At 40.9% G+C, this 18,382-nt stretch overlaps 1 protein-coding gene across 1 annotated transcript in view; it reads right to left on the bottom strand.

Moving 5' to 3' along the window:
- rassf5 (Ras association domain family member 5) overlaps positions 1-17,278 on the bottom strand; it is a 32,083-nt gene extending 14,805 nt beyond the window's left edge. The window contains exon 1 of the mRNA XM_030133950.1: positions 16,366-17,278. Coding sequence (XP_029989810.1) covers positions 16,366-17,131 — 766 coding nt within the window. The 5' untranslated portion in view covers positions 17,132-17,278. The remainder of the gene's footprint in view (positions 1-16,365) is intronic.
- Positions 17,279-18,382: the final 1,104 nt, after the last annotated feature.

Genomic DNA, 18,382 nt, shown 5'->3' with positions numbered 1-18,382 from the left:
AAAAGGAATAAAATGTGGATTCTGTTTGCTCTAAATTAGCATTAATGCAATGCAGTGTTTTTTCTGGGTTCACCTCTTTGCTGTTTTCACTCCTGAATGAATGCGCCGAGCTGAGCCTGGTTGTTTTCATGTCTACTGATATTAGCGGATCTGTCTGTGTTCTGAGTAAAGCACACACTCAGCATCAGCATTGTAACCATGGCAACAAGGTTCCTGATGACCACTGCAGCGAGAGATGAGATGTATTTGCATAAGGTCACTGACAGTATGTGTGAAGGAAGGTTTTTTTTAACTTCTAATTTGCTATATTGTATGCTATATTCACATCTGGGAAAGACATTCTTTATATGTATTGGGGGTGAACAGAATAGAACAAATGAGACTGGGTTAATATTTCTAACAAAGAGGAAAAGTTCAGTTACAGGATGCTTTGGGGACAGATTATGATCCCTCCATTAACACAGATAGATAGGTGTATTGTGCAAGTATTGTGTGTCTGAAATATATTGGTTGGCAATGACAGAGAGTGAGAGGGAGGGATTGAAATCCACACTAACAGCAGGGATGTGTCTAGGAAAAAGCAGAGTTCAGATAAGGGATACTCTGCATATGACAGTTTAGAGGTCAACGCAGAAAGGAAGCACAGGGGAGGGAAAAAGAGAAACTCCTTTCCTGCCCAGATATCCGTCATTGACTGCATCCATTAGAGTTGAGTGTTGGTGAAGTTAAAAAAGACTCTCTGATGAATAATTTTAAGGTAGGAAAAACTGCTTCCAGAGCTGCAAGGAAAACAGAAGGAAGACTTTACTCTGTGCCACAACAGTGTCAGCAGATCTCAGTTCATGTAGGATCCAAAATATTCCCACGCTGATAAGAAACACACACTGTTACTCTGTCCCCACACACTTATAAGTCTGAGGTTTGACTCCTGGTTCAGAATTTACAAATGTACACATAAACAAACAGAAATCAGTGGTTATTTTTGCTGACATCCTTGTGAAACCGTCTTATGCCCTAAACCGGTGTTTCTCAAACTGTGGGTCAGGCCCCCAAGGGACTTACCAGGGGGGGCATGGGATCACTCCTGGGTGTTTTTTTTTTTTTTTTTTTGAAGTTAGAACATGTAGCAGGTGGAATTAATGTTTTAGTGTTGGAGCACCCTGGACTCATTTTAGGGACGTACAACAAGCAAATCTACTGCCATGGTGATCCGTCACTAGACTAGACAAAGAGTTTAGGTTTGGAGAATGGACAAAGACTGGACTGGAAAAGAAAAATGTGCAACGTTTCTGTTTTTGTACAGTTTGCACTTTAATGATCTGAGATGTGCAATGTAAATGGGCTCATTGCAGCCACTGATATTGTTAAAATGTTCATCTTTGTTATCAACAAAAAGTAACTTTGTCATCGTTGTAAGATAATTGCACATTTCCTGTTTTTATTTGGAAAAATGTTGTCACAGGGAGCAGTCTTGTTGAGTTTATTTGTATTGTTCAAGCAAAAATCTAAGTTAGTTTTAATTTGCACAACAAATTATTCAAGGAAAAGCAAAAAGTTTTGTTACGATATTGATGTTTCTTTCAATGACAGTTATAATGGCGCCACTATTACAATGTTGTTGGGGTTTAGGGGGGCCTGGAGATTTTTCGTCCTCCAAAGGGGGCCCGTCAGAAAAAGATTGAGAACCACTGCCCTAAACTAAGTAAAGCTTTAGTTATTGATTAGTTATAGATTTTTCACCAAATGCAGGATTCAGTGAAAAGTCTTGTATAATTCAAAACATCATAACAAACAGACCTTTATATGTAGTCATTTTATTTTATGTAATATGCTATATCACGATAAGTGTAGTCACAATATTGAAACTGGAGCTGTTGATTGTCATACAAATAACTGGCTATTCTGATAAGTTTGTGCTGCCACTGTAGAATAAGTCTAATCGTGTTTTAATTATGCATGCAGACCTGATGAAGAAGAGTCATTTATTAGCACAGAATTTCAGCACATTATACAATGAAGAATGAAAATTTCAGTTTTTGTTTGCTTTTGTTTAAATAATATATGACATGACTTAAATAAAATCAATATAAACCATGTACTGAACAAGCTTATAATTAAAAAGCCAATTGTACAGATGTTATATAACTTAAATATTCAAAGTCCACTCCTGAAATAGGGTAGAAAATAAAGCTGCTGTAAGTATAGCTTTTTATTGTACTCATAGAGGAAGAATAAGATGGTGTTATTAAAAGGGAACCAGACAAACAATGGGGAAATAATGCTAAAATAGGTTATATATGCTAGTCAGCTGTTTTTATACTGGTTGAGGGGAGACTGTGATTGTGTCAAATAATCAAATAATTGTAATATGATGATTATGTAGTAACTACCACAGACATAACCATGATACAAAGAGGGATGTGAGACTTGTGTGGTCATAAAACACAGCTGTGGCTACATGTGTATGTGAGTGTTCATTAGCAGGTGGCGAAACTGCAGCAGAAATTCAGGGGTTCTGAAGGTCAGGCGGGCGGCTGACACCAGCAAAATCTGTAAGAAATGTGAGTTAGAAGAACGAAAGGGAAAACAAGAAAGTCGATATGTTAGGACTCTGTTAGGACTTGTGAGGGGGTTCCCTTTTATGCTCTGTGGAAAGTACAATGTTATGTCGAATGGGGAAGTTGCTCTGACTTCAGATAGAAAACTATAGTAATTCCCCTCTGTTGGAGTTTTAAGAGAAACTTCATTCATTTCCAGGAATGATGTCCTTGGAAAAATATCTGTCAGTGGGATCCACAGATGCATTCAGTGGAAAATTATTTGCAGCGATATTCCCTTTCAATTTTACTTGCGTTTTTAGTGAATTCACCTTTGTTTTTGGTTTTTTTTGCTTATTTATTTTTTTGTCTTAAAAATTTGTGACAAAGTGGAAAGAGTTTTGATTGGAAGGTGCTTCACATACACATAAAAACCTCAGGTACCTATTCCCAAAAACTTCAAGTGGAGCTAATCTTGAAGTTAATCTTAACTTGGAAAAACGTAATCAGCTGCTGGTGAGTGAAGGCATCTACGGATCTAAATGTGTAATAACTGTTGAAGCACTAATCCTACCAATACATGTAAATAATTAGTGTAAAATGCAGTTTGTCATCTTTTCATGGTCATCAGATATAACCCATTTGGACGTTCAGAGGCTCCATAGTCAATGTGGACACACCATCATCTTCTATAACACTGATTCACCAGTAAAGCCCATGGAGTTTGACAAATGACAGTGATTGTAGATGCTTGTTTTTATGTTCAATTAATGATATATTTGCTAAAATAGTCACTTTTTCTTCAGTTTTCTCTGCTTTAATATAATAGCCTGTGAATTTACGCTGACCTTATATGATCATTAGTAAATTATAAGAAAATTTTCTGTGAAAAATGCCAAATAGAGATGATATAATTTGACTAAATGGTGATAAATCACTTTGGAAAGGTTAAATGTACAGAAAAAGTCATTTGAAAGTCATGACAAAAGTATCTGTGGGTCTTTACAGGTTAAAAGGCCACTTTATTTGACAGGCCCTTTAAGAGATGTTAGCTGCTGTAACTGTAGAGCTGATGTAGATCATATTTAACCTTAATGTGTAATTCCTTCCCTGTCGTAATCCCAGTCTTTGCCTGAATATTCCTATAAAGGATACTTAATGTCAGCGTAGAATTTCTTGTTGAAATAATGCCATTATAAACTCGATGGTACAGGCAGTGAGCCACAATGTCTAGAGTCTATGTGTGTTGTCTCAACAGAGGAAGAGCTGTGGTGTTATGTATCGACATGGTACACTGGCCTCGGATAGTCCTCCACAGCAGGAGATGCGTGCACAGACCCTCCCTTTGTCCCACATCTCATCATTCCAGTCTGACTGCTTTTGCAACGTCTCGATAGAGTAGTGTGATGATGCAGATAGGGGTAAAGAACAGAAATGCAGACAAAAACAGCACTTGAAAACTCTGACTGGTGTGAAATAGATTTAACAGCGCTTAAAGATACACTACAGATCTATATGTGGTCGCTGGTTTAACTTCCACTGCTGCACTTGGGTCGATAACATCCGCCGCGAAGGAAGACAAAAAAAGCAGGAGGTTCGATCGCAGTGTGTTTAATGGCAACAATTCAGATTCTTCTAGTGAAAAACCTCCATTGTTATGCATCTGGTTTCTGTCTGTTTGTTAAAATGACCTCTCCCTTTTGTCGCCCGTTCCTGTTGTTTCTTTGGAAAGCCTACAGAGCCAGAAAACTGTCCCATTTCTGTATCATCTTCTGTAATTTGAGTCGCTCCTGTGTGCGATCAGAACTGGACTGTGTTCTCGGTATCTGTGGGTGTGTATGTGGGGAGTGCTTGTTTTCTTCTGTGACACAGTGGGTGTGGGACAGACATGGAAGGATAAAGACACAAATTAGCAGAGTTTCTCAGATCATGCAGGATGTCTGTGTGGCACTGGATAGAGGGAGGGACATGTTGTCTTTAGACGGTGTCTGGGTGGGTGGGGGATGGTGGGTGGTGGTAAATAAAAAGGTTAGGTAGCTATAATACAGCAGCGGGGATATTAACACAGTCACTAATGAACCTAAAGGGAGCTCACATGGTCTTACGAGGGGAATTAAGAGCAGCTTTGGGGTCTTTGGGGGGCTTTAACCAGTCTGATCTCATTTGGACCAGTTATCTGTTTTCCTACTCTACAGCTCAACTAGACCCACACAATAACACTATAAAACTATTTCCACTCCCCCCTTTTCGTATTAAATCAAAAACATTAAACTTTTATTGTCTTCAGTTCAATCTGAAATTCAATGAGTTGCCAGGACGAACACTTATTACACAAACCTATGTGAAACTGCCAAACAAATCCCTTCTAACCTAAATAATATCTGACCCTATTCACCATGACATCTGTGTGAAGGATCATTTCATATTTGACAGCGACAGTCTGCATCTCTCTCCCAGATTCTCCATCTGTGTCGCTACAGATGCTCAGTGAATTAACCAAACAAACAAAAGGAGAACCAAAAGCTTTAGTTTGGCTTTGAAAAGCTCATTCGATCCAATGAGCTGTAAATGAAAGCAGCTGAAAGCTTTAGGCAGTATTTTTGGTTTCTTGATGACAACCTTTCTACAGCAGGGGGTGAGATTAAACTGAACTTTTGGATATTTACATGTTATAATTTCAGATCTGTGGGTCTGAACATGCCCAGTAAAGCTACTGAAATACTACAATAGTGTTTGTTACATGTTTTAGCTGCATATTGTGTAAAGTTAGGCCTGCACAATATGAGGAAAAGCTGAGACACATGTTCCAAAATGTGATGACAATATGACCTGTGATGAACTAACAGTGAAACATACAAATTAGTTATATGGGCCATATGTTTGACACATTTGCGAGGATAAGATAGGACAGGATAGGATGTATGTCTTTCAGCTTTAAGAGGTACACTGCTAAAATTAACCCAAAACACTTTAGAGTGTCTATCTCAAATGAAAGAAGAAATTAAAAAGTTGTTTCAGACACGTGTCCAAACATAAAGTGGTGACCTGTTTCACCAGGAGTTATCACACTGCAAAAATCTAAATCTTACCAAGAATATTTTTCTCATTTCTGGTCAAAATATCTCATCACACTTAAAATAAGACACAATCACCCAAAGAGTAACTTTTCAGTGAGATATAAGAACTTATTTTTAGGCAATAGATCTTGAAAATCTTATTTCATGAAATCTTACCAAGATAATTTTCAGCTGTTCCACTGGCAGATTTTTCTGCTTAATTCAGTATTTTTTTTGCTCAATTCAAGCAAAAAAATCTGCCAGTGGAACAAGTGAAAATTATCTTGGTAAGATTTCGTGAAATAAGATTTTCAAGATCTATTGCCTAAAAATAAGTTCTAATATCTCACTGAAAAGTTACTCTTTAGGTGATTGTGTCTTATTTTAAGTGTGATGAGATATTTTGTCTAGAAACAAGAAAAACACACTTGGTAAGATTTTGATTTTTGCAGTGCACCCACACTTTTCCTTACTCTTGCCTTTCCTCATCCGTTGTGTGTAAGTAAATTTTATTTGTGTAACACTTTTCAAAGATAAAATCACAAAGTGCTTTACAGTTGAAAATAAAATGTCATGCATACATCAAGATAAAACAAAACAATAGCCCAGAGAAACAAACAATAACACAAGCCCAAAAAAGAAAAAAAAAAAGAAAAAAACGTCAACCCATGTTAAATGCCTGCCTAAAAAGATATGTTTTAAGCTCTTTCTAAATAAGTCAATGGACTCTATGCTCCCTAGAGTTAAACGTAGTTCATTCCACAGGTCTGGAGCACTGGCACTGTGCTGGTTAACATCACACCAATTAATCTGAGAATAGCTCACAGCTAGCGAGGTCTTCACCAAATTAGCCAAAAAGATGCTAATATATAACCAGGTCAGAGTTATTTTTCACATTCATCACAATTCAGTTGTTTGCAATAATGTTATGCTATGTTTAAATAAAGTGCCACCTCTTCTGGTGTGCTTCACTGCATGTCACTCCAGAAGACATATAAACATTTGTGATTTAATATAGATAGTAACGTAGCATCTAATTGAGTGTTACACAGCTCAGTGAACTGCATGATATGAGTCACTAACACCAAAAGGTCCATTACCACCACATATTTCACCTCTTTATTCAAAAGTTAGGTGAACAAGTACTCAAAGGGAAAATCCACACAAGTCTGGTCATGTTGGAGCTGCAGACTCATCTTCAGCAGCTTCAGAGACAGATTACAATTACGTCACCCCTACTTGTGTCGTCTTTCTAATTCCATATTTTTACAATCTAATACTGTCTCAGTTTTATAACAAACTGCGACTTTTGTGACTTGTAAAATTATCTTTTAAAATGACAAACAAATGTATAAATGATGACATAATTCAACAGCATCAAACATCACTGGTCTCTTACCATTGACTGTAAAACATTCTAGTATGTTTTTGGGTTTTTTTCTGAAATAAGTTCCAATGGGGAACAACTGGAAGAGACGGGACTTTACCTCTCTATTGTGATAACACATTACAAAACTCCAAAACTTTGAAACATGGAACTAAAACTTTACATTAACACAAACTGGCAAATATACCTCGCCTGTTTTTAGCATGTGGAGTTTTGTGAAAAAGACAACACAATGCTCATGTTATCATCTTACAATTTCCATGACACCTAATATACACAATAATGTCTTCATTTAAAAGTCATAGTTTGGTCAACAACAACACTTTGGTTTAAAAAACAGTGTCTCATAACAGCACCCTTCTAAACCCATTATTCATTCCACCCTCATTTGAAGTTCTGAACCTTCTACACACACTAAGTTATTGTTTTCTTAGTTGTTTTGTGAGGCATTTGTGAGGAATTTCCAGACAGTCAACCTCATCCACAATTTTGAGACTTCGACTGGAGGTAATTATAGATCAAAGATGAATGGCAACAGGAACTGAGCAATCTGGTTTGGGGCGGTTCTTTTTAGTAGGATTAACTGGGTTTCCTTAGAGGGAACACCATCTAAAAATACCCATTATCTGTCTGCAGTAGTGGGTGCTGCTGAAGCTGTGTCTGAAGTGCTTGAGGCTGCAGAATGACGTCACCCAGGTGAAGTGTTGAGCTGTTGATGAGCTGCTCCTTGAGTCATGTTTGGTCAGGGTTTTATCAGGCTTACACAGCAGGGCACATCCACATCCACACGCACAAACACAAAAACACACATAAAACAGCTGCATTAACGTCCCTTTTATTCAGCTGTCAGTCTGGTGCTGCTAATGAATCAATAATTCTGCAGCACCCAGCCATTTTACTCCCTGCCTATTTTCAACCCCAACCACATTTTGTGTTAATGTTGCATTATATATTCATCAACCCAGCCCCAAAAAAACCTGCATTAGCCAGCCCTCTATTTGGAGAACATGGTGAAAAAAAAATCGATGTCATGCAGCCTCCAGCAAGTACACTCTTATCTCAAATTCCTGCTACAAATATGAAAGTCAATATTATAATCCACTTACATAGGGGTTTCTCGGCAGATTGAAAATGTGTCAGTTTTCATTGTTTGTGTATGTGTATGTTATTTATATATAATAAGAGAGACGTCTGTCTGGAGCAGGAGTCATCAGTGGATCCCACTGCTTTGATCTGATCTGTTTACTGGCCTATTCTGCCATTTACAGCCTCTTTTTTCACTGTTCACACACATGATCTTACCCACAGACGCACACCATGTTCTGTTACACAAAAGCGAGGGGGTTAGATGAGCAGATAGAGAAGCGGGGCATAGACAAAGAGGAACAGAGTTTGAGGGCATTTCACTTTGCAGATAGACAGCATGATGCACACAATGCCCAAATATTTTGGTCCACAGCCAGGCTTTGAGGCCAACCCTGCTTAAACTGACACAAGGCAAAAGCGTCAACTCATCATCTCTTTTCCAAAATACTGACCTCTCTTCCCCTTGCCACCAAACAGATTTGCTTTCCTCCACAACTTTTTTTCAGCTTCTGTACACAGCATTCTCCTGTTCATACCTGAGGTAGTGAGCAGGGATCCGTTAGAAGATGACCGTCTGAGGATCCGTAAGCTGTCACTCCATGAGCGAGACTTGGGCAGCCTCTTCAGCAGCCGGCCCAGCCGCCGTGACACCTGTCCAAAGCAGGCGCTGGCAGCCTCGCCTTCTGAATCACCCCTGACCTCCTCCAGACCCAGAGACATCTGCCCCAGAAACGCTCTGCCCACCCCGACACCTTCACCCGTCCCTGACCTCCTGATCCCCACCCCTGCCTCCCCCTTTGCTTCCTCCCTTCCCGGGACCAGAGGTGCTATCTGTGCCATGGATGGAGCATGGTGGCACCATCCAGCAGGTACCGTCCTGTTGGCGTAGCCCTCGCTGGCCCTCCTGTCCTGCTGCCGGCCACCCCTGTCCTTCTGAGGACTGCCCCAGCGCCAGCCCCCCCAGTTCCCCCCTCTGCCATCCCAGCGCAGCCACTCTGCCACCGGTGCCACGCTCCGAATAAACAGCCCCCTCTCCGCTCGCTCGGCCACCCCTCCACCTGTACTCCTCACGCTCCCTAATGTTCTCACCTCTCGACTAGCCTCACCCTCGTCTTCTACCGGTCCCTCTCAGACCTCAGCGTCTGGACATGAGTCCTGATTCTGTGCTGTGCTACTTGTTCCTCCCCGGTCCTGATGGTTTTTCATCTATCAGTGGTCCCTCATCCTCTCTCTTCCTCTCTCCCCTCTTTTTCTCCCTCTGTCTGACTCTACTGCAGCACCCACACACTCTGCAGTAACAAACAGGCAGCTTAAAGAGACAGAGACCCCCACGTATGATCACAACCCTGGCTTCTCTCTACCAGTCTATTCTCTCTTTTATGCTGCTCTCCTTTTGGGTTGCTCAGTGGATGACTGTATGCACTCCATTCAGCAGAGGAGGACATGCTTGGATTTCTATACAACAGACCCCCGCCCCCCCTTATTCTGTCTCCTTGGTGTGAAACCCACAGCCTGGCTGATGGAAAGTGAGTCAGTCTCCCTGTCTAACCCTACAACGGTGACTGTTCTGTCAGTACGAAAGACGAGCGTCACATCAAATGTCTGTGCTTATGGGTAGGTTGAGGTGATGCGTAGTAGTCTGTTTATCAAAATTCAAGCTGATGGGAGTTTTGGTCTTGCCCTACTTTAAAAGAGTTTGGAGGAACAGGATGTGCTCAGTTTCTCACTCATAAGACACAATCACAAGTGATGACATAACAAGGCAATGCTCTGATATCGCCGCCTTTCACACTGCGGTGCCTACTATGTGTAGATTGAGAAAGACATCGTGTGTGTGGGTTTTGTTTTTTTTTTAATCCATACATGTTTTTCATTAACACATTCTTATGAGTGTCTTTGTCCTGTCCTTTCTGCCCTAACCACTTCTTCCTCTGCAGTCCTGCTATCACTATCCACCAAGGGCGACCTAAATATAGCCCAGTTGCAAATCCCTACTGTTCTGCCATACATACAGCAGGGTAAGGAGAGCACAAAACACCATGAAGGCTTTCTTCAAAACTAAACCCTACATGCTAGAGGTTTACTGCTGTGAATTGTTAAAGGCTGATAAAATGATGATGACTTGGAGCTGCCACAAACATTCATAGTTTCAAAGAAAAATCAGAAAGTCATATCTGAGTTCATTAGAAAGTAGATAAGTCCTAAGCAGAGCATCCAAGTTAAGATAATTACTCACTAATTTTACTATAGACTGTATATACGATTAGTGAAGGAGAAACTGAGATGAAACCCATTGGGCTCTGAATGACTGTTTTAAAGTCAGTAGTCTGGAAGTTGTTCATCACCGTGTTGGCTTTTTGGAGCCAGAAGTGACCGTATTTGGACATCTTAAAACCCACCTGTTCTCCTTGGCCTTTTAACACTCTTGCAATGTTGACATTTTGTTTCTCTTTTATATTTTAACTTGTCTTATTTATTTAATTTTATTGTTTCTTAATGCTTTTATTCATTTTTTTTTTTATTGTGATTTTAGCCATCTGTACAACACTTTGGTCCACTGTGGTCGTTTTAAAGTGCTTTATAAATAAAACTGGATTGGACTGGATTGGATTGGATTGGAATGGATTGGCTAAGGGGCCAAACAAAAGGAGCCTGAGGTAAAATGGTAAACTTCATACAAATTGTGTAACAAAGTCATTTTTTTTGTTATTGGAGCCTGTTAACCACAACTACAGTGGAGCTGAGCTGTCTGTCAGGAAAAAAATGTGTTTCATTAAATAAGCCAAAACTCAGAATGTCTGAGTCATTAGGTGAGTGAGCTGTCATACAGACCTGTCAATCAAAGCCTGACAACTAAATATTGTATTTGCATTGATTGAAGAAAAAATTAAAGATGGGCCACATTCATTTATCTGAGGAAATAAAATAGATGGGACTGGCATGAGTCCAGGAAAAAAAATTATTGATTTCAAGAGAGAAGTTCATTGTAAGTCTGTGGGACTGAGGGCTTATCGGAGCCAACTGGAGTCATCAGCAGTATTAAAAGTTTATAATACTTTTATTTTGGGTTCATTTTTGAGCTGAGGTCCTTGTCCCTTGTCTGGAACTGGACATGAAAGTAACTGTAAAAAATCTTGATGGAAGGCATTTTTATTTTTCAACTATTCTTTTCCCTAAATGTTTATTAGTCATTGTCCAATGGCAGTGCTACTTTTAGTTGATGTCAAATTGTAAAACATCCTATTCATGCAGATTTACTGATTAAATTGTTTGTCGACTTCATGACCCATATTGCAGCTTTTTCATCAAACATTAAGAAGACAAAAAAGCTCTCTTTCCTCATACAAACTCCAAGACAATAAATAGCTTAAGTGAAAAGAATAAAACACAAAATACAACAAGGACTTTCTATGCAAGAGGTATGAGCTCTGAAGGAATGTTTTGGCTGAGGTCTAGTTAAAACTTCGTCCGCTGCAGGTCTGGCAAAGAGGCAGCGGCGGTATGCTGGGACACGAAGGTTATGAGCCATTTAAGACAACCCTCCTCCCATGTTTTCTTCTTCCACTGTGAATGGAGCTTTGAGAGGACCAATGTGTAACGGCTGAGACGGTTCCCTAACACAAGGCCTGCACTGTGTAGATCTGAGGAAGAGGTGAAATAAGGGAGAGAGAACTTAAGGCAAAAAAATATGTTCTCCGGAGAGTGATCAGGAATGCCATGGGGTATTAAGAATACACTGTGAGGGACACTGTGGAGGTCTGTGTGTTTAGGTGTGGGTGCATACGGGACTTCCTGGCTGCCATGTGTCAATGCAAGTATCCGTCCATGGACTCTACACACACATGGACTCTACACACAGCCCCCATATCTGCTGCTGGAGGTGCTCTGTAACAACAATAATTTCTACTTTGCTTGCAAATATTCTTAACAATGGCTTATTGGGTTCAGAAATGAGTCAAAGTTTCTCAAATACAAACTGAAGTCTGTGTTTTCTGGTCATGGTTCATGGAGTTTTGATCTCTGTGCCGTTCACCTTGTCACGCAGGGCTAACACAAAAAGCAGACGCACACAAGGTAGCCTAACTTATAGGGCCAATAACAAACCAAAGTGCATGTTGAATACAGAAGAGGGAGTGCAAGCAAACACTGTCACTTGAACCAATTTCAGAGTCTAGACCAGGGATGTCAAACTCGTTTTAGTTCAGGGGCCACATCCAGCCCAATATTATCTCAAGTGGGCCAGACCAGTAAAATAATAACAGTGAAAAACATACATTTAAATTATGAAAATGTTCACATCTACAAAGTTTCCTTAAAAATCTGTATAACATGAACAACCTGAAATGTCTTTTAACAATATTATGGCTCAGTTTATCATTTACACACATACATTATAACTTACATTACAATTACAAATACACAAAACATTTAATAACAGGTATAATATTGGTAGAATTGCACTTACTCCTCTTAAAAAAATGTCATGTTGTTTATATTTGTTCAGGTTATTCACATTTTTTGTAAAAAGATAGTTTGTAAATGTAAACATTTTCATGTAATTTTACTTTTTTACACTAAAACAAAGAGAAAATTTGCAATTTTCATTATTTATAGGTTATTATGATAGTATTTTATTGGTCTGACCCACTTGAGATCTAATTAATCTGTATGTGTCTGTCTGTGGAACCTGAATATAAAATGATTTTGACTCCAATTATTATCAATATGTTCAGTGTAATTTTTGCATTTCACAAATTCATCCCGTGGGCCAGATTGGAGCCACTGGCAGGCCAGTTTTGCCCCAGGGGCTGCAAGTTTGACAGTTGTGGTCTAGGCAAATTGACAGTAGCTCTGAGACACCACTGATATCTACTGTGATGGATCTGCTTAACAAAGTCTTTGGGGCAAAATACACAGTTCAAAGACATCACTTCACTTGCAATAACAAATACACACAGTACAAACTGAAAGTGCATGTGTAGAAGATCTTTCTATTATAATCAGGGAAATACCTAAATATGTGAAACACATACAAGAGACATCAAGTTGCAGTGATTGTTCTTATTTATATTACCATGCTGTACTATAATATTTGATTATTTTCTTCTTTTCTTCATAGAATACACCTTGTTCTATGCTACATTCACTGTCCTCCATGTGTGTTTGTCTTGCTATCACACAATTTTTCTGCATGCTTCTGTGTACAAAAGCACAAATCACAAAAATATGTGTTGTGCTGCCTCTTGGCCAGGACTCCCTTGGAAAAAAGGTTCTTAATCTCAGTGGGATTTTCTTCCTTGTTAAATAAAGGTTAAATACAATAAAATTTAAAAACAAATATGGCCATGAAGAATGTACTTTGTAACCCAATAACATAAACCATGGACAGTTTTTCTGTTCGACAGAGATTGATGCCAGATTACAGAATCAAACAGAGCACTGATGTTATAACAGCGTGGTTCCCTGAAAGCTTTAATTAAATATTAATCTGGCATCTAACGCAGTCTGCCAGTCTGTAATCCCAGTCTCTCCATCCCTGAGACATAATCCCAGTCAGGAGACACCCAGAGCTGAGATTAAGGACTCCCTCATGCCATCCTAACAGCCCATTGTGAAAAGATGACAAATCATATCAAAGCAAAATGAGATAAATGAAAAGTGAGGGCAGGACGCAACCCAAACATAGTATACAGTGTATAGTGTACAGTTTCCTGCACAAGTGTTTTGGTTTGGTTTTTTTCATATATTTAGAGTAATTATTTCCCTATGTGTTTTACTGATTATATAAGTCTCCCAGTGTAAGACAGATGATAAAGGAAGGGGTTAGTGTTCCTAGGCCCGACATATAAAGCTCATATAGATGTCTAGACTGTCACATTCATTCATATGCTACATTATTTTAAGCCTCATTAAGCTGTAGTGGCACACAGGGTTCTCATCTGTATATATATGGAGTGTATTTATGCAGATAAGATGGGGCTGGCTCTAGTACAGCAAAACCACACATCAAATTCCAATCTAACCCCCACGAGGAGCAATAAATATTAAATATAAGACATAGATGAAAGCTGACAGTAGAAGGAAAGTCAGAGAACTTCACAATAACAGAGCCGCAGACTATGAGACTAGCAGCCCTGGTTAGATTGACAGATTCCACTGTAGGGCAAGGCCACATCACAGCACTGGACCGTCCCAGGGGAGACGGGCTGCATGGCGGTGTCTATAAGCTTTATATGCAACAAAGCCAATGCAGATATGGTGAGACTTCAAGGCCGAGACAGGGAGAGAGGGACACAACAAGACAAAGAGACTGAAGGATGGTTGTTTATGGTTGCAAGGCCTCCGTCTCCTGCTCCCTGTCATTTGTTGGGTGTAGTTTAAAGAATGTGTGCACGTGTGTGTGTGTGTGTGTGTGTGTGTGTGTGTGTCCTGGTTCTATTTCAGCAGCTATGGTTGTGTTTCTCCCCAGAAAAACATCCCAAAATGCCTATATCTGTATTTTTGTCACTTTCTTGTCCCGGTGACCCCCGTGACAGTGATGTTTTCCGAGAAATGGGAGGGGAAGAGACAGTTTGATCTGGAGGTCAGTTGTAGGCAGCGTAAAGCTACAGCCAATTAGCCTGAAGTTCTGGAAGTTCTTGGGTTATAAAGAAACTCATGACTATGTGTGTGTGGGTTTTTACTTGTGTATTTGTACTGTATGTGTGTGAGAAGAATTGTGCTCCAGTAATCTCTGCTCTCGCTCCACTGAGCTCTTGCTGATAACACACTAAATCAGACAGCTCTGCAGTACTGGACCAACACTCGCTCTTTCCCCCATCCCTCACTCTCATTGGCTCTCGTTTCGTCCCATCCCTCTTGTTCTTGCTCTTTTTACCTCATTCCTGTCATCCTGTCTCCTCCACCACAACTTGGCATCGTTCCACTATTTTTGTTATCCCGTTTCCATCTACTAGTCATCTTGTCCCTTTCTCTTTTTATTCCCCCTCAGCTCCAATCCTGGGTTTTTATATGTCTTTGGCTTTTCTCACATTCGACCCTCTCTTCAGTCGTTTTATCTTGCAGTGCTCTGCAGCTTCAGCCTCCCTGTGACAGAGTGCTGCTGACACAATGCCAACTCAGCAGCCCCATGCACACACAAACACACACACACACACACACATACCTGCATTTACTGTACAGTATGTTCACAGAGACACAACTTGACACACACAAACTCTTCGGGCTGAGCTCAGTGTTTCCAGCAACAAGGTGTGTGAGTGCAAGTGAGCATTCAAGCCAGATCAAACATGTATCCACACTGCTAGGTCAATCTTGCTTGGCCTGAACTCTCTGTGAGTCCCAGAGCAGTACAGGTGGAAGTGATCTCATCAGTCTGAGCAGCTCAAAGGACTTTACAGTCTGTCAGGTCTTATATGTAAGCTTTTAAACACACAAGTAAAATAAGTCTAAAAAGAATTCCATAGCTTTAATAAGCCTTCCAATGTACAAAAAATGACCCTTTATAATCACTCTAAAATGAAAGAATCCGTCTGTGTATCCAGACTCATTAACTGTGAGCCTTAGACACACTGTGCCTCTAGATCTCCACAATGCACCACTATAAATTCTATTGTTTCTCGCTCTCTTTGAGCCAAGCTACAAATCACAGAGTGAAAACTCTGGGAGGCAAAGCTGGAAGGACAAGATAATGGGCTTTCCATGGAAGGGAATTGGCTACTGTGCTTGGTAATTTCTCTCACTATCATACTGGGACATTCACACTGGCACATGTGCACTTTTTGTGTACAAACACACACAGTCTGCATTACTATAATAGAGTTCTTATACCCTTTTTAAGATAATCCCTCCATGTCCTACTAAATAAGTTCCTTTGAGATTGCATTGCTATTAAAGTATTAGATGCACTTTTAATTATAATAATTACTGAGACTCAGCAATGTATTTTCATCCTCTGTTGTGGACAAGAGTTTCATAGCTTTACTAAAGAAAGAAAAAACGCTGTCCACTGCCATAAAAAAATAAAAATAAAAATGTATCTGAAGAAGCTGTTGCATCATGTTGTTTCCAATCTAGGCAATTATTTACTGTAGCCTAAAAATGCCCAATGGTTTACTTACTGGGTCTCAGGAGGTTAAAAGACAACGCTAATAACACAAGATAGATACCTTTTCAGTGACATGTAGATAATTTAGGGGACTCCCGTTTAGGGGAAATAACAGTAAAAATCCCATGAAGCAACTTTCTTGAGTATGGACACAAAACAGAGGGCCTTGAACGCACCACCTGGTCTACTTACTCTGACACTTGAGTGACTGTGCAGTGATCTGACAGCTACAAGCATCACACCAGTCCTGCGTAACGGGCTTGGCCTCGAACCGGTGTCCCTCGCCCGTCTCGGTCTTCACCCGGGGGTCCGCCTCCTGGGGGAAGATGGACCAGGCCTCCCTGCGGGGGGGCTCGGTCCGGGCCAACCTCACGACTCCGGTCCTGCCCTGCGTTAGTCTTTCCAGCGGCAGACTGCCACTGTCTGCGGGTGTGGAACCGGAGGAGACGCTTTGATGCGCACTGTCTCCGTCCCGGGACTTACGCTGCCGCTGCGCCGCGTCTCTGTGCCGGTGCGCGGCTTTGTGTCCATTCGCTACCGATGTGCCGGTGTGCATGGCACTGGCGCCCGGCCGCTTGACTGAAGTCCTTCTACGGTCACAGTCGACGTTGCTGTTGCAGTCCGTGATGTGCCCGGGTTGACTTTCTCGTGTGACTGTGGTGCGCTTGTCACGGTCCGTGATGTCCGGGCTACGTGGCGCACCGGGAGCTCCGCATCCTTCCCCGGGCATCACTCTGCCTCTCCCCGCCGTTTTCTCCACTGACCCCGGGGACGAGGACTGGGTTGAATCTCTGGAACCGGTGTCAGCAGCCGAGCTCCTCCTGAACATCATCTTCTCCCACGATGACTTCCTCGAGATTTTCTTCACGCCGCCGGTCAGTTTCACGAACAGCAGCTGCGGTTCGGAGTCCAGTCCGTGGGGCCCCGGGTGCTGACCGACCACACTCACGGACGCCATTATCTCTAATATGTGTGTATCGGTGCGGTGCACTTCGGGTATTAGTGTGTGTTGTTACCTCGTGCCCTGAATGTAAACTCACCTCGCGCTGACAACAGGCGTGTAGTGGTGACGCACATCTGACACATCTAAATGCCGTGGGCGCGCGCGCTTTAAAGCTACAGGAGCGCGCGCTAATCCCTGCTCGGGGGTTTGATTTCACTCTGCTTCAAGAAATGTGAAAGATGACTATTTTACTGCACAGAAACATGTAATTTTTGACTAGACACTGTAATTTGTTGTTGTTTTATTACTATTTCTTTAAGGTCTTTTGCTGCAGCTTATATTTAACTTTAGTAACAATCCTCTGAAACCACTTGGACTAAAAGTAGGCTACACTTGAACATAGAGCAGAAACCACACTCACAGATGGTGAATCTCTAAAGAGACCAGAAACTTGTCTAAGAAGACATGTATGTCAACAAATATTAAACCATACAGACTCCTGTTTTAATATAGGTCAATAATGCCACACACAAAGTCAATATTGAAGCAAATAACTTTGGCTTCAGTCCCCATGTTTAACAAAAGAACATATTTGGGTTTATTTGTGAGTTATGTAAAAGTTAAATTAAACAAGTAAAAGCCAACATGTCCACAAAAGCTAAAACAGCTAATGCCAAGTCTTCCACTCTTGTTGGAAATTGAGTACAATGATAATAATGGATTAGATTTATATAGCACTTTTCTATGAACGCATACTCAAAGCACGTACAGAGGATCCATTCTTCATTCACTCTCACATTCACACTCTGATGGTGGTAAACTACATTTGTAGCCACAGCTGTCCTGGGGCAGACTGACGGAAGCATGGCTGCCAATCTGCGCCTACGGCCCCTCCGACCACCACCAAACATTCACACACCAGTGTGAGTAGCAACACTGGAGGCAAGGAGGAGGGTAGGAGGGTAAAGTGTCTTGCCCAAGGACACAACAGCACATGGACAGAGCGGGATTCAAACTGCCAACCCTTCAGTTATTAGACGACCCGCGCTACCATCTGAGCCATGGCCGCCCTGCAATGCTGAGTAAAAGTGGGTGTGAACAGTTATTTTTTCTGCTTTTAACTGTTCATTGTATTTATACATTTCAATTGTATTTACTTTTGCTGTTATTTTATTTCTTGTATTATATTTAGTATTTTTCAATGCATCTCAGGGTGGTTTCCCCACAATTTCACAGTGCAAATGTGTACAATGATAATAAAGGCTG

The sequence above is a fragment of the Sphaeramia orbicularis genome, chromosome 5 (genome assembly GCF_902148855.1).
Source record: "Sphaeramia orbicularis chromosome 5, fSphaOr1.1, whole genome shotgun sequence".
Lineage (NCBI taxonomy): Eukaryota > Metazoa > Chordata > Actinopteri > Kurtiformes > Apogonidae > Sphaeramia > Sphaeramia orbicularis.
This window is presented reverse-complemented; position numbering and strand designations above follow the sequence as displayed.